The sequence below is a fragment of the Garra rufa genome, chromosome 7 (assembly GCF_049309525.1).
Source record: "Garra rufa chromosome 7, GarRuf1.0, whole genome shotgun sequence".
Lineage (NCBI taxonomy): Eukaryota > Metazoa > Chordata > Actinopteri > Cypriniformes > Cyprinidae > Garra > Garra rufa.
Window position 1 is genome coordinate 46,994,669 of NC_133367.1, and position 14,650 is coordinate 47,009,318.

Consider the following 14,650-nt stretch of genomic DNA (forward strand, 5'->3'; position numbering starts at 1 on the left):
GTTTTTGTCTCAAGACCACTGGATTCATTGCACAAGCACTTTGTAAACACTATGTTAACTTACTTTTTTCTTATAATAAATAATCTTCCTTTGTCAGTAAAGGTAAAATCTAAAAACAATACAAAATAAGGCAATGTCAACAACTCTCTTATATAGCCTGAAATTAAATCAGCCGAGTCAGAATTACAGAGACTGCATGTGAAAAGATCCAGATACATTTAATATCAACAAAAATATTTTCTTAATAGATAACACATGAAATGAAAAACAAAATACATAAAAAGACCGGTTTAACATGTAAAAATACTATTTCCAACACAGACATAAGTTTGTTGAGCAGAGTTTAGATTGAGTTTCAATGAGATCATCTAAACTCAACAAAATCCGGGTGGGAGATAAAAGTTCTTGACTCAAAATAATGCAAAAGCTCCAAATGTTCTACTTAAAAGTAAAGTTAGAATGGATACAGTACAATTCATCTCCAATGAAAAAGGGGAAAAGAGGATGAGTGTGGGATATAGGATGAGGAAGACAGAAGGCGAAGACTCCCCAGAGTACCAGTATAAATAATTGTACATGATCTTGTCTGTGTTTATTCAGCTGGTTCTCCTGTATCTCCTTTAGTTTTGGGTTCCTGCCACCATTCAGCCAGGAAAGACTCCTCGTAGTCCCCAATTCCTTCAAACTCTTCATCAGGAGGATTTGACAGAGTTGATGCAGCCTCCTCTGAACTCACAGCATCCTGTTAACAAACACAGTTAATAACCACATTTTAATATTATCAGGCTAATTTATAGGACAATAGGACACACTCAAACACAGATCTGCTTATTGACCATTTTAACAGCTATTCACAGGTTTAAGGAAATGACGTCTTTGATGCTGGATGTGCGGTCCATGATTATTAATATCACGCTATAAAATTACTTGTCTTGCATTTTAACACTTTGTTAAAGTTTCTTTCAGTAATTCGCCCCTGTTTCTGATTTAAAAAAAAAAAAATTAAAAAAACCTCTGGAAAAAATTAAGAGACCACTCAAAATGTTTCGTAAATCAGCATCTCTACATATGCTGTACGGCAGTCAGTCCATTCCAGTGTCTGTTGAATTCCAACACAGGCCAACCTTTTTCTAATTAATGTGATTAGGTGATCACCTCAACCAAATCTTATTTAATGAGAAAATAAGTATAAAAACCACTGCTGTGGTCATCACTATTCTCTTGCAATAGGCCCAGCTGAATGACAAAAACAGTGCAAGTAGTACCTTAAAAGTAACTAGAATTATATGTGACCCTGGACCACAAAACCAGTCTTAAGTCGCTGGGGTATATTTGTAGCAATAGCCAAAAGTACATTGCATGGGTCAAAATTTTAGATTTTTCTTTTATGCCAAAAATCATTAAGAAATTAAGTAAAGTTCATGTTCCATGAAGATTTTTTGTAAAATTCCTACTGTAAACATATCAAAATGTCATTTTTGATTTGTAATATGCATTGTTAAGAACCTAATTTGGACAACTTTAAAGGTGATTTTCTCAGTCTTTTTGATTTTTTTGCATCCTCAGATTTCTGATTTCAAATAGATGTATCTCAGTCAAATATTGTCCTATCCTAACAAACCATACATCAATAGAAAGCTTATTTATTGAGCTTTCATATGATGTATAAATCTCAGTTTTGTCAAATTTAACCTTATGACTGGTTTTGTGGTCCAGGGTCACATATAATAACTATTGACCTTAAGTTTTGAGTCAGGAAAAGAAAGATTCAATTTTAGTTTTACTGGCAGAGGAATACAGTGAGCACCAGGCTGCTTCCATCTTTTTTTCTTCCAGAAATCAATGCCTGATGGTGACCCTTTACATTTGTCTGCCTGTTTTACAAATATTTAGCCAGTGAGAGGTAGGCAATTAAAAACAGAGCTTGTTGGATCCGATAAAATCTCATAACTCCACCCACTCTATCTGGACGGAATAAAATGAAGTTCCACAGGAGCTGAGCTGAACGAAGTCTTGCAAGGGTAAATCTTTTTGTTTGAATAAGTACATCTTTACGCAAAAAACACTATGTCTATAAAGGCTCATATTTTATGTAGTTGAGGTCTGAGACATGATGGGCCGGAGAGAGAGGGCTAGCATTTGCCATCTAGTCTATAGCCAATCAGTCCCTCCAGAAAAACGCGGCGTTTTTTTGTGATTGTTGCGGGCAAAAATCCTTGATTATGCGGCACGTTTTCTTAGAAAATGCGATTGAATATGCGGGATATTTATGCAATTTTATGCGATGAAATTGCGGGAACTTGCAAAAACTGCGGGAACTTGCAAAAACTGCGGTTTGATGAAAAAGAGAGAAAAAAGTGATTCCCCCAACACCCTGTTCTCACTAGGCTACTACTTTAATGTAAAGAGTCATTTCTTATTACTTCCTATGAGCAAGCATACTACATCGCATAAAGTGCTGGGAATATTTAAGTTCTCATCTTGTTTTATTTCAGACCTTAATAAACACATAGCTCAAACTTACAAAACATTGAGTCAAACAAGTTCTGTAGCTTAAAAATGAATAAATAAAATATAAAAAAAATAAAATGTGTGCTTCCTGTTTAACAGAGGTAGCTGAACAAAACAGACATCTTGTTAAAATATTGTTGGCAAATGAGAACGATTTGCGGGCTTCATCATGGTTTCATCGGCATCGCAGGGTTTGCAGCTTTTCAATAATGTCGCGTAATTACGTCACTTCATAACGTTCCCATGGCAACAGGGGAAATGGCTGCGCTTGTGTGAAGTAAATGTAAAATTTTTCACCGACTTTTTGCACCGAAAATGCAGGGATTATGAAATCATGCAAGCCGCATATTTTGCGCGCAGAAATCTGCAATTTATGTGGCGAAAGTGCGGCGTATTTGAAAAAATGCGTCCCCCGCATAAATATGCGGACTTTGGCTGATTATGCGTGGAATCATGCGATCGCATAATCGCGTTTTTCTGGAGGGACTGGCCAATACACTTAAATAGCTTGTGCAATAACTAGCATTTCATCTCTTTTATAAAATGAGATTTTGGACAAATGTATTGTACAACAGGAAAAACTGAGCACCCATATAGCTACTACAACAAACTTTGTTCATGAAAACGTAATGTGATGCCGCCGTTTTATTGACGGACAAAATATTCTATTATGCAAGTTTTTGCCAGGTAGGCGGATACATGTTGGATATGCTATAGTGACGGTATGGCTATAGTTTCTTGTAATCTCTTAAAGGTTGTATCAGCGATTTCTAGCCTAAAACATTAGTGTCAATTTCAGCTGACCTTTCTTCACGATCCGCTCGCTGCTTGCCCCATAAATTGTCTGTGAAAAAACCGCGTCTCTCTGGTCACCCTAGGGTCCGAGATATGCCAAAAAAACAATCGGCACTACCAACCTTTCCACAGATAAACAAACAGTGTTCCAACCAATCAGCGTCAGGGGTTTGGTGTTGTGGACTTTCGCTCCGCCTCCCTCACATCCCTGCACCAGTAGGAAAGTCCACAACACCAAACCCCTGACGCTGATTGTTTTTTTGGCATATCTCGGACCCTAGGCTGACCAGAGAGACGCGGTTTTTTCATAGACAATTTATGGGGCAGGCAGCGAGCGGATCGTGAAGAAAGGTCAGCTGAATTTGACACTTTATGTTTCAGGCTAGAAATCGCTGATACAACCTTTAAGATGAATAGATACAATGAATAAATCTAAAGCTTTTGAGGCTATTATTTGTGTTATTTAATTTGCCATTAAAATTTAACCAAAAAAGGGGAAGGGGTGCCCTTTTTTAGTTTCAACACATCCCTCTCAAAAGGTCTGTGCATGGTCCTGCTGCCAACTCATTTGAATATCACTCAACAACCGTAGGATGACATCAAGTGACCTACAAAAAGAATGGCAAACAGCAGCTGGAGTGCATTTACCATTGAAGAATTATAGTTGACTTATTTTAGGGTTATTTTATTCAGCTACTATACTGTGCTTTTATATAACACACTTGGGGTTTACCTCGTCATCTGTCTGTAAATAATTCTGTGCGAATTCCAGAAGTTCCCTCAGCTTGGTAGTTTGATTGAAATATCTAAGAGCTTCCTGTGTGGACACAAAGACAGAAGTAGGTGTAAAATTACAATCAGAACAAATCCAGAACATTTTCAAATGAATGTCCATCATCAGGTCACTTCAGAATGGTAGCTGAGTTATTCTGTAAAACATAGAAGAGATGATCAATGGTTTCTGTCATGTGGATGTGTGTGTGGATTTGTTGAGGATGCGTGTGTGGAGTTTGAGTTAAAAGAAGCCAAGCATGAAACCAAATCCAAGTAACAAATAAAAAGTCCCTTTTTTCAGGATAATGTATTTTTTAAGATTATTTGGTCAAATCTAATTAATATTTACAGATAATTATTAGGAAGGGTTTAATGTTTTCTTATTGTTGTTATTGCTGAACTATAAACAATTAAACAAGCACCTGGGAAAGAGTCCAAGAAACAGAGTTTCAAGAACTTACAAGTGCCTTGCTGGATTAGTGGGGTAACATTTCATTGCAAGAACTAGCAAACCTGGGAAGCGTGAAAGGAGTCCAAGAAACAGAGTTTCAATAACTTAGGATAATAAAAAAAAAAAAAAACTTTAACTGACTTGCTTTGGCAAACCACGTGCATCTATGCATTCCCCTAGATGTGTTCAAGAACTTACAAGTGGATTAGTGGGGTAACATCTCATTGCAAGAACTAGCAAATCTGTCTCAGTCTTAAGGATGAGAGGCACTGTTATACTTAAAGCACACACAAGACACTGACTGCTACTTTTGATATTTACAAAATAAATACAGTTAAATGTGAGAGGATACTTCTGTTTTTGCTGAGTTTATTTGCAAAACAGTCAATTATTGAAAAAAAAATTATCACATTTTTTACACTACATACTATCTAAAATGTAAACAAATAGGTGTTACATTGTGTGTATTGACTTTATAATCTAAATAGACTGTATAACAAATGAAAAAAGTAAAAGGATTCCAATAAATGTACATGTGTTTTGTTATTTATTTGTCAAAACCAGGTGTTTTATAAAGCTCACATCTTATACAATGCATGCTGTTAATGAACATTCAACCAAGTAAGTGGTTCTCAAACTTCTCAAAGTGGTTCAAAAGCGAGGCAGTTTTATTCCCAATAAGAATATTTATTGTTCTTAGCCACTTTATTGTAAACACATAATATTACCACTGCACAGTGCTTACAAACAGGTAAATAAAAACTTTAAATAATGATTAAATTAAAATGTGTTGTACCTAAAAGATAATTCAAAACTGTACTGTACATGCAAAAAAAAAAAAAAAAAAAAAAAAAAACTTTACTCAAAGATTAAATTAAATTGTATTCTGTTTTAACATTCATTTATATTAAATTTAGTAATTCCTCTAGAGGGAGCCTGAGTACCACTAGTGGTACTTGTACCACACTTTGAGAGCCATTGATCTAAGAAACCCCATTTAATTATTTTGCTATGACAAATTTAGAAGTCAGAATTTACAGATGTTGGTGTGACAGCAAGATAAAAAAAAAAAAACTGCAAAATGATGAAAACAAATCCATGCACATTTGTGTCAACCTTTTGAGTGTGTTTCAATATACATAGTGTAACATTCATTTTAAGGCTGTCAGTCAATTACATTTTTTATCGCATTAATTACATAATGTTTTGATTAATTAATTAATTTCAAAATAAATTTGAAAATAGCCACAAAAGATTATTTAAAACTATTTTTGTGTTAAATGAGAAAGTATCAACTAAACATTACAAACTGTAGCTTTAGAAACATAGATTTTATTTGATTCAGCATAAAATGTATTACACATAAACATTTAGGCTGCAAAGGTATAACGTAAACTACGGAACATTAACCCTTATGCGGTCTTCGTTTTGGAATCACACTCATGGTCTTTGGGGTCCCCAGGCAACAAAACTTAAATTTTGTAACAAAATAATAGTTAAAAAAAAAAAAATGTTTTTCCTGTTTATTAATGTTTTCACTCCACATTTGTGCAGTTTTCGCAGTTTTTATGCTATTTTTTAAATATATATAAATTATTAAATAAATATATATTTTTAATAGGTTTATATGCAAAAACAGCTTTTTGTGTAAAATTCACTTTATAAAATACCCACATTTTAAACTTTCATTCATGGGGATAACATGGATAATTTGATATGGTTTAGTGTAAGATTTTTGCCCATTTTTTGGAAAATGCAGTTTTAAAAGTAAAAAAATATAACTTTTACCACTAGATGGCTGCAGAGCACTACTATTAACTAACTGCTATTTGACCAACAATAAGATATCTTTTCACAAGTTTTTTTCAGTTGAGTTCATATCTACATATTATGAAATCACAATTATTACAATAAAAAATACTTTTTGACAAAGTTAAGCAGTTTTTGTACTGAAACAAAACCAGTTCTATTACAAATTGAGTACAAGTACCACAACATGAACATAAGAATGCAACAACATCTTTTTTTTTTTGACAAATTATAAGAGAGCAGTTTTTATGGTCTCCAAATGTAGCCCTGTGTGTTTCATGATATGTAGATATGAACTCAACTGAAAAAAACTTGTTAAAAGATATCTTTCAGGTGGTCAAATAGCAAAAAGCATATAGTGGAGCTCTGCAGCCACCTACTGGTAAAAGTTTTTTTTTTTTTTACGTTTAAAACTGGATTTTCCAAAAGATGGGCAAAAATCTTACACTAAACCATGTGAAATTATCCATTTTATCCCCATGAATGAAAGTTGTGACATGTGGATTTTTTATGAAAGGGAATTTTACCAAAAAAGCTGTTTTTGTATAAAACCTATAAAAAATATTTATTTATTAATTTATATATATTTTAAAAATATCCTTAATCCTCCAAAAACTGCACACATGAGGAGAAAAAACATTAATAAACAGGAAAATAACATTTGTTTTGTTTTTTTTAACTATTATTTGATAACACCACGAACGTGAGTATTTTTTTCACACTAACATAAAATCAAGCTATCAATCCAATTTAATTTTTTATTTGTAGATCAAGACAGTGTTGACTGATTTACAAAGTCTCATACCATTTGGACAAAGGGAACATTTTTTTTAATTTTAGCGAACGCCATTCGGGGTCCAGAAATCCCCCGAAGACCGCATAAGGAAGATAATGAAAGTCATTGGTAACCAACAAAAGAAAAAAGAATTTTAATTTTTGGGTATCTCTCTAAGGTCTTTATTTGTATTATTATTATTATTATTTTATGTATTTATTTATTTATTTGATGATACTGAAATAATACTTTAAATAAGAAACTAAATCTGCCAGCTGGTGGTGTTAACTGTCTTTATGAGTCATTAATTTAATTTGTTCAAACGGCTGATTCATTCAGGAATTCAGTAAATGGCTCTCTATAGGCTATGTTCACACTGTAAGTTTTTAGGATTGACAACTGCATTTACTTACAGGTATGAGTCTCGAAAAAGCTCACAGTTGCATCTGGAATAGTGTCTGTATGAATGTGCAATGGGAGTCAAGGCCGTATTCTGGTGATGTCCATAAAACTGAAAGTATTATCACGTTCTGACACGAAAAGAGTACAGTCGAGCCATGAGTTCATTCATCAAACCTTAATAAACCAACAGCAGCTTTTATATTTAGGTGAATAGCAGAGCATTTAAGATGAGATGATCAGATGAGCACAGAACACAAAACTGACGGGAACGGCTCGGATGGAGACTGGATATAAAACTTCCAGATGTCTGGGAGCAGGGCCAGTGCATTAACTGCGTTCAAATATTTTAATCACATTATTTTTTCATAATTAATTAGGTTAACATTAAACTGACAGCCCCAATTCATTTTTTTTTTTTTTTTTTGCACAGTATGTACTTCTTTCAGCAGGTATGCTAAAGGCAAAATCATTGCTGCTAAAAATCTGTTGAAAAGATCAAAAGGGACCAAAGTTCTTTTACAGCAGCTTTTACAGCAGTCAATATTAAATATATGTGACATGGATTTGATTCCATTGCCAGGAGAAACAACAACCAAAATGTATCTGGCACTCCAGTACTGTTATGGGGAAATTGTTGACCATCAGAAGCATTACCCTTATTACATATTTGGCATTTTGGTAAGTTCATGATATAAGTGTATGTGTGTGCACTTACTGGTCGTGGTCTGAAATGCTCATCCTGCAGTCCCCACTGTTCTCTGTAGAACTTGTAGTAGGCTATATTCTGCTGCATCACTTGATCATCTGCATCAAACAGCATATAGCTTGCTGCACACAGTGCTGCATTTCGCACGTCATTTACTAGAGGGAAAAATTAATAAAAGTCATTTATAAAGTGATTGTTTTAATGAAAACCTTTTGGCAATAAAGTCTAAGTCTTTGGGGGTATTTTTTCTTGGGTCTATCTCTGGTGATGAATTACTATCTTGAGTTTGAACATTCCACAAACTGTTTTCACAAACTGGATTTAAATTTGCAAACGCCAGTCTAAATGCCATGCAAATTTAAAGGGCTTAAGGGCCTTTCCACACTGAGGGTTCAAAAGCAAAACGAATATCACACACAATAACGCGCTGGAATAAACAGACTCCTATGAGTGCTTCAACATAGGTCGCGTATTTAACCTAGATCTTCCGTATTTAAAAAAAATGATTGAAACATTTTTCTACTGTTCTACACATGAAATATGAAAGCAAACAGACATATGATTATATTATATTATATATATTTTCTGTATCTGTTTTGTATGCAGCTCATGGTATTTTTATAACAATAAAGGATGTTTATGATAATAAGCAGTGTGGCGTTATATACAAAGAGTGTACAAAGTCTGTCACGTTAGAGTAAAGGAAGTCTGGGTCCAAATGCAGGGAGGGAAAGAATAAATTTAATAAACACAAAAACAGAACAAAAGGCCAACACGGCACACACAACTTAAACTCAAAAGAACAAAACAAGAACAAGGTCTAGAGCCGGGATCAGAAACACAGAAACAAACCACACAGAAGACAATGCAGCCAGAATGAGTAGTGGGAAATGAGAGTTCTTATAGACCAGATCATTGTGAGCAGGTGTGAGTGTAATCAGTGCTAATGACAAGACAGGAGTGAATAATTAGGGAAGTGCAGTGCAGGGAAGGGAAAACAGCGACCTCAGGTGGCTGAGGGAAGCCCCACAGCCCAGATCATGACAAAGCCTGCCTATTATAGAATCAAAATAGAATAGATCACAATCATAAGTTATTACAAGCACTCGATAGTTTAAAGTGGGTTTTAAGCAAATACATTAATAATTATATAAACTTTGTGGCATGTGGCATGATGCTAATTTTACTTCTATTTATATTTTAAGATGTTTTCTTGTAAGCATTACAGATAGTTTATGTTTTTGGTGTAGAACCATACTTTATTTATCTTAAGATAACACTGTATATTGAGCAGTGGACAATGTTAAATTCATTTACAAGATGCATATCCGGGGAAAAATGTATTGTTGGTCGGCGCCACCTAGCGTGCAGGTGTGAATTAGCAGAAGGCGAACAATTGGTGCGCGCTCGGTGTGCTCAGTGTGGAAAGGCCTTTAGTTTGACAGAAGTTGATGGCATATACAATATTAGCAACAGATGCGCTGCATTTTATCATCAGTGTGACATTTTCACAATCAAATATCACAATCGGAGAAAGCACTGGTGGGATAAAATTTGTTTTAATGAACATGAATGGGTGTCATATTCAGGATGCAACACAAATTTAAAGCTTTGTTTGCACAAGTTAGTGTGTCTGCTTACTGAAGAGAGACACTCAACTCCACAATAACGCTGTGGTATGTAGCTACCAGGTGTAGTTACAACACTCTTACACCTTTATTTTTACAATTTTGGGAGAAGTAAAATTTATAGAGTATATGTCACTTTTACACCAAATTTACGCATTTAAAACGGCTCTCAAATCACCTCCTGAAATGGTTTCGCTATCGGATTTTGATCAAATTGCTATTTGATCAGTGAAAATGCATGAAATAGTCCATTGCAACAAGTCTACTACACTGTAATCATCTTGTAAACATGTTATTTTATTGTGTCCTTTCGGTTTTGAATGAGGCACAGTTCTGCATCTACAGCGTATCATGCCATCTGTAGATGTTTACAAGTACTGTACTATTTATTATGAAATACTGGCAGATTATATTTCTTATGTCTACTGCTGACAAAAAACAATGTTTGTGTGTGTGTGTGTGTGTGTGTGTGTGTGTTTATGTTACTTACATTTGTAATAAGCAAACTGCATGTAGTGGTACATGGTGGCAACAAATTTCTCCACAAAGAAACCACCAACATTTGGCATCAAATTTCCCTCACATTTTACTTTACACTTCATTACTTCAAAATAGAAATCTGGGGGAGAAAACAGAGAGGACATTGCATTTATACTGATACTAAAAAGAAGAAGAAGAAGAAAAACTGAGGAGCCTATCGTGTATACCAAGCCATCTGCTTTTAAACCAGGCTTATTTTAGTTAGGATAGTTTTCCAATATTCACAGCTATTTGAAGCAAATCTGAGAACGCATCATGATATCACTGACCGGCTAAGGTGGGGTAAAAGTCTTTAAACTCCTGCACATCGTATGACCCCTCACAAGACAGCAAACACATGTTGAATGTTTTAAAATACTCAGCAGCCGCCAGCTCCATGTCTCGAGCACTGCTGCTAAAATCCCCTGAATTATACAGCTTTACAGCCTTCAGGAATAAAGCCTAAGAGACAGATTAATAAGAATCCATAATTAGTTATTTCAAAAGAGTGCCTCTAAAAAAAAAAAAAAAAAAAAAAAAAACCTAATTACGGAGAATAAATACCTCATAGGGCTTCTCCTCATGGTCTATGAGGTACTCCTCCGTGTCAAACAGGCTTTTATAGTAGTTGAGACTCTTAGATAAAACAGGGTCCTCAGGGTTTCGCTGTAGATACGTGTGTGCTGCCGAAACCGCTCTCTCCAGCTCATTCATCTAGATGCATAAACATTAGATAATTCAATGTCTGGACTGACTTTTATAACAATTGTTTTTCAGTTTCTCATTTGACTGACATTATTCAAATAAGAGGTGAGACACAAAAAAAGACAGACATGAACATGGACAACAAAGGGATGAGTAACTTATCAGGATTTTTTTATTTTATTTATGTTTGTCGTAAAATTACAAACAAATACAATGTGTTAACATTTAAATTAAAGGGTTTTCTGTCCATAAAGACTATTTTTAGATCAATTTACTCTAATGTTTGTGGGTAGGTCATTCTTTTAAAATCAGGTATGCCTAATTCTGTAAAAATGCAAAATATGCAACAGGGCTGAAGAGGCTTTTTCAGAATTTTTGTAGCAAAACCATGGCTGTTTTGTGGTACCCATGGTTTAACTGTAGTAACAAGGTTTTTTTTAACTGCAGTATAAACATTTTCATTTTCGTAAGGTATAGGGTATATCCAGGGGTTAAGGTGAGTTGGAGACCATCAGAGTGGAGCTGACTGTCGCATGTTCTCTATTTAGTTTTACTATTAAGTTCTTGTTTGTTATTTTCCAGTTACCTGTGTTAGTTTTGTAGTCCTTTGTTATTTTTAGGGCCCGAGCCCAGAATGGGCGAAGGCCCTCTTGTTTTCCTAAGGATTCTTATTTATTTATTTATTTTTTGTTAACCTTCCGGGCACTTAAGGGGGTCTTAACATGCTCAAAAACTCTTGAAAATTTGCACACACGTCGGAATCTGCGGCCATCAGGACGCCACAGAGGCTGGTACCGGGGCGTGGCAAGGGGACTCTACAGCGCCCCCTGGAATTTTAAGGGCCATATAGCACACATACTTGAAGGTACACATATGAAACTCGGTACACATATAGAACTCATCGAGCTGAACAACTTGTGTACTCTATGTCATAGGCTCCACGCAACAGGAAGTGAGATATTTAGGGCTGTGTAAAAAGTGCATGCTCTGGAATTTAATGTACTCCTCCCAGGATTTCCATAGGATTGTCACCAACCTCGGTCAGCATGATCTCAAGACATTGGGGATGCTAAATTGCGTTGTATGATGCCGATTCCATAAATGTGACTATTATGAGTCAAAGTTATAGCGCCACCAACTGGCAGCAGGAAGCGTGTCATTTTCAAAATGCTTTGAAATCAGCCTCTTAATTTTACTTGATTTTCTTTAAACTTCATCAAAATCATGTCAAAACACGGCTGATAAGAATATGTTAAGGGGTCGATGATAAATCAAATGCTGTTGCCATGGCAACGTCTCAAACTTTAAAATTAGATTCCTGTCTTTTCGAGGCAGATAAAATGCTTAGAATTTCATGAAACTCAACACACACATCAATATTAATGATAGTTAGACACTGGCAAAAGGTCATAAATGGGCGTGGAGCAGGCACTCTATAGCGCCATCTTTTGACAAAAGTTGGGGGGTTAGTTTTTCCTACAGTCACCAAACTCTGTACATATATTGTTCTCATCAATCTGGACAACTTTCTAAATCAAACTCATTAGCTAAGACCAACAGGAAGCCGGCTATTTTGATTTGAATGTGGATTTTTGGAAAAATCAGGCTGTAAACAAATTCACACTGCTACTAAGAACAACAAGCTGTTCACACCAAACTTTTTTAACATGAAGAGAAGATTCTGAAGATGTTAAATTGCGAGCGGATTTGGGATATCTTTAACGGTGTTGACGTGGTGATTTTTTAAAGATATAGTAAAAAAGATAACCGTAATTTTTTTATATCTTTAAAGTGCAGCATCCAAACTCTTTAAAACTTTTTTCACACAGAGATCTAATCATTCTGAGCAGGTGCTGTAAATATCAATTTTATACAAGCTTCTATGAATTAAAGAAAATTAAAAAAAGAAATCACAAACCTGCTGTCACTCTGCCTGACTGTCTGTGTTCAGTCACTACAGAATGACAGTCAGAGTGACTAAAGGGGGGAGGGGTGAAAGGGAGAGAGGGAGAGGGAGTGAAACATGCTGTCTTGCAATAGACCATCTTTGAGAAAGAAATGCACATATATGTAGTGTAATCGACATAAATATGTCTGATCTTTGAGAGTCTGATATTTTGAGAAAATATAAAGGGTCACTAAGTCTTTCATTGTTTGTATTTTGCAGTTGTTGTTTTTTTATTTATTTTTTACTGAACTGTACCATGAACTTGTCCTATTCAGTCACATAGCAAAAGATTAAGAAAAATGCAACTTTTTAGCATGAGCGATTTATCTTCATTGATAGACATTTATTTTCATAGTGTTATTTATTGAATATAAAATTTAAATTAACAATTTCAAGACAAACTTGGACAACAAAACAAACTTTGCTGTTATCTGTTCAAAACATCTGAAAATTATACCATTTTAAGATGAGTTATATATATATATATATATATATATATATATATATATATATATATATATATATATATATATATATATATCGCCCCATTACAATACTCAACTTGATTTTTAAAGATATTTTGAAAGAATGAAGCGTTTACTGAGCACTTTATTGTGTATTGCTGTACACCCACATGAACTGTGTTCATGTTCATGTTAATTCACAGTACATAAACTAATGTTAAAAGATACTAATTTACCTTTAAACAATATATGAATACTTTTTTAGGTTAATATTAATTAACATTAATAAATGCTATTTAATTATTGTTCATGTTAACTAATATAGTTAATATTAACAAATGAAACTGGATGGCAAAAATTTATATATTGTGTGTATGTGTCTGTGTGTTGATTTTAAAGTGTAATCCTTTCAATTCAGTAAACTTTAAATCCAAACTGGCAGAGGGTTACTGTGAATGCATGTGCCAACTGGGCACCGTTTTCCTAATTGATTCTTAGTTATGTAGCGCTTAAGAGTGATGTCTTATAACAGGAGTCACCAGCAAAGCAATATCCACACACAAATTGTACAGATAGGTAACGATGACATTTAAGCAGAAATAGTGGACGTAATGCAAGAAATAATAACATTTTGTTATCATCATGAATTACATGTTCTTATCATCATCATCAGAATATAGGGAAGATGTAGCATATTGGTTCACAGTTGGCATTATTCTGAAGTCCTTGCAGGGGGTTAGGTTTATAGCAAACTCCTCCTAGAGATTTAATGATATCAACATTATATTTGGTCAGTCTGATCTAGAGGCCTTAGAGATGTTAAATTGCGAAGATCTTGAGTTTTCGTTAAAGGGTGTGGCTGTGGCGGCGTGACAAAGTTTGTTTTTTCGCCATGGACATAGAAGTTGTTATAACTCAGCCATAAAATGTCCGATCTGCCTCAAAGTTCACAGGTTTGGTAAGAGTCCTGGCCTGAAGACACCTAAAGGCCAATATTCAGATATTATCATAGCGCCACCTGTTGGCAGCAGGATATATCATATCTTTCACTAACTCAAACATTCCAAGGCCAATCTGCACCAAACTTCATATGTTTGATAATAGTGCTGGCCTGAACACATCTACATGCCAATAATCAGTTATAGGCATAGCGCCACCAGCTG

At 34.8% G+C, this 14,650-nt stretch overlaps 1 protein-coding gene across 1 annotated transcript in view; it reads right to left on the minus strand.

The window, feature by feature from the left end:
* Nucleotides 1-199: 199 nt before the first annotated feature.
* Nucleotides 200-14,650, minus strand: part of p3h4 (prolyl 3-hydroxylase family member 4 (inactive)) — a 17,187-nt gene continuing 2,736 nt past the window's right edge. Inside the window, exons 2-7 of the mRNA XM_073843848.1 lie at nt 10,935-11,084; nt 10,661-10,832; nt 10,342-10,470; nt 8,233-8,378; nt 4,040-4,123; nt 200-742 (exon numbers count right to left, since the gene is read on the minus strand). Of these exons, the coding sequence (XP_073699949.1) occupies nt 593-742; nt 4,040-4,123; nt 8,233-8,378; nt 10,342-10,470; nt 10,661-10,832; nt 10,935-11,084 (831 nt within the window). The 3' untranslated portion in view covers nt 200-592. The remainder of the gene's footprint in view (nt 743-4,039; nt 4,124-8,232; nt 8,379-10,341; nt 10,471-10,660; nt 10,833-10,934; nt 11,085-14,650) is intronic.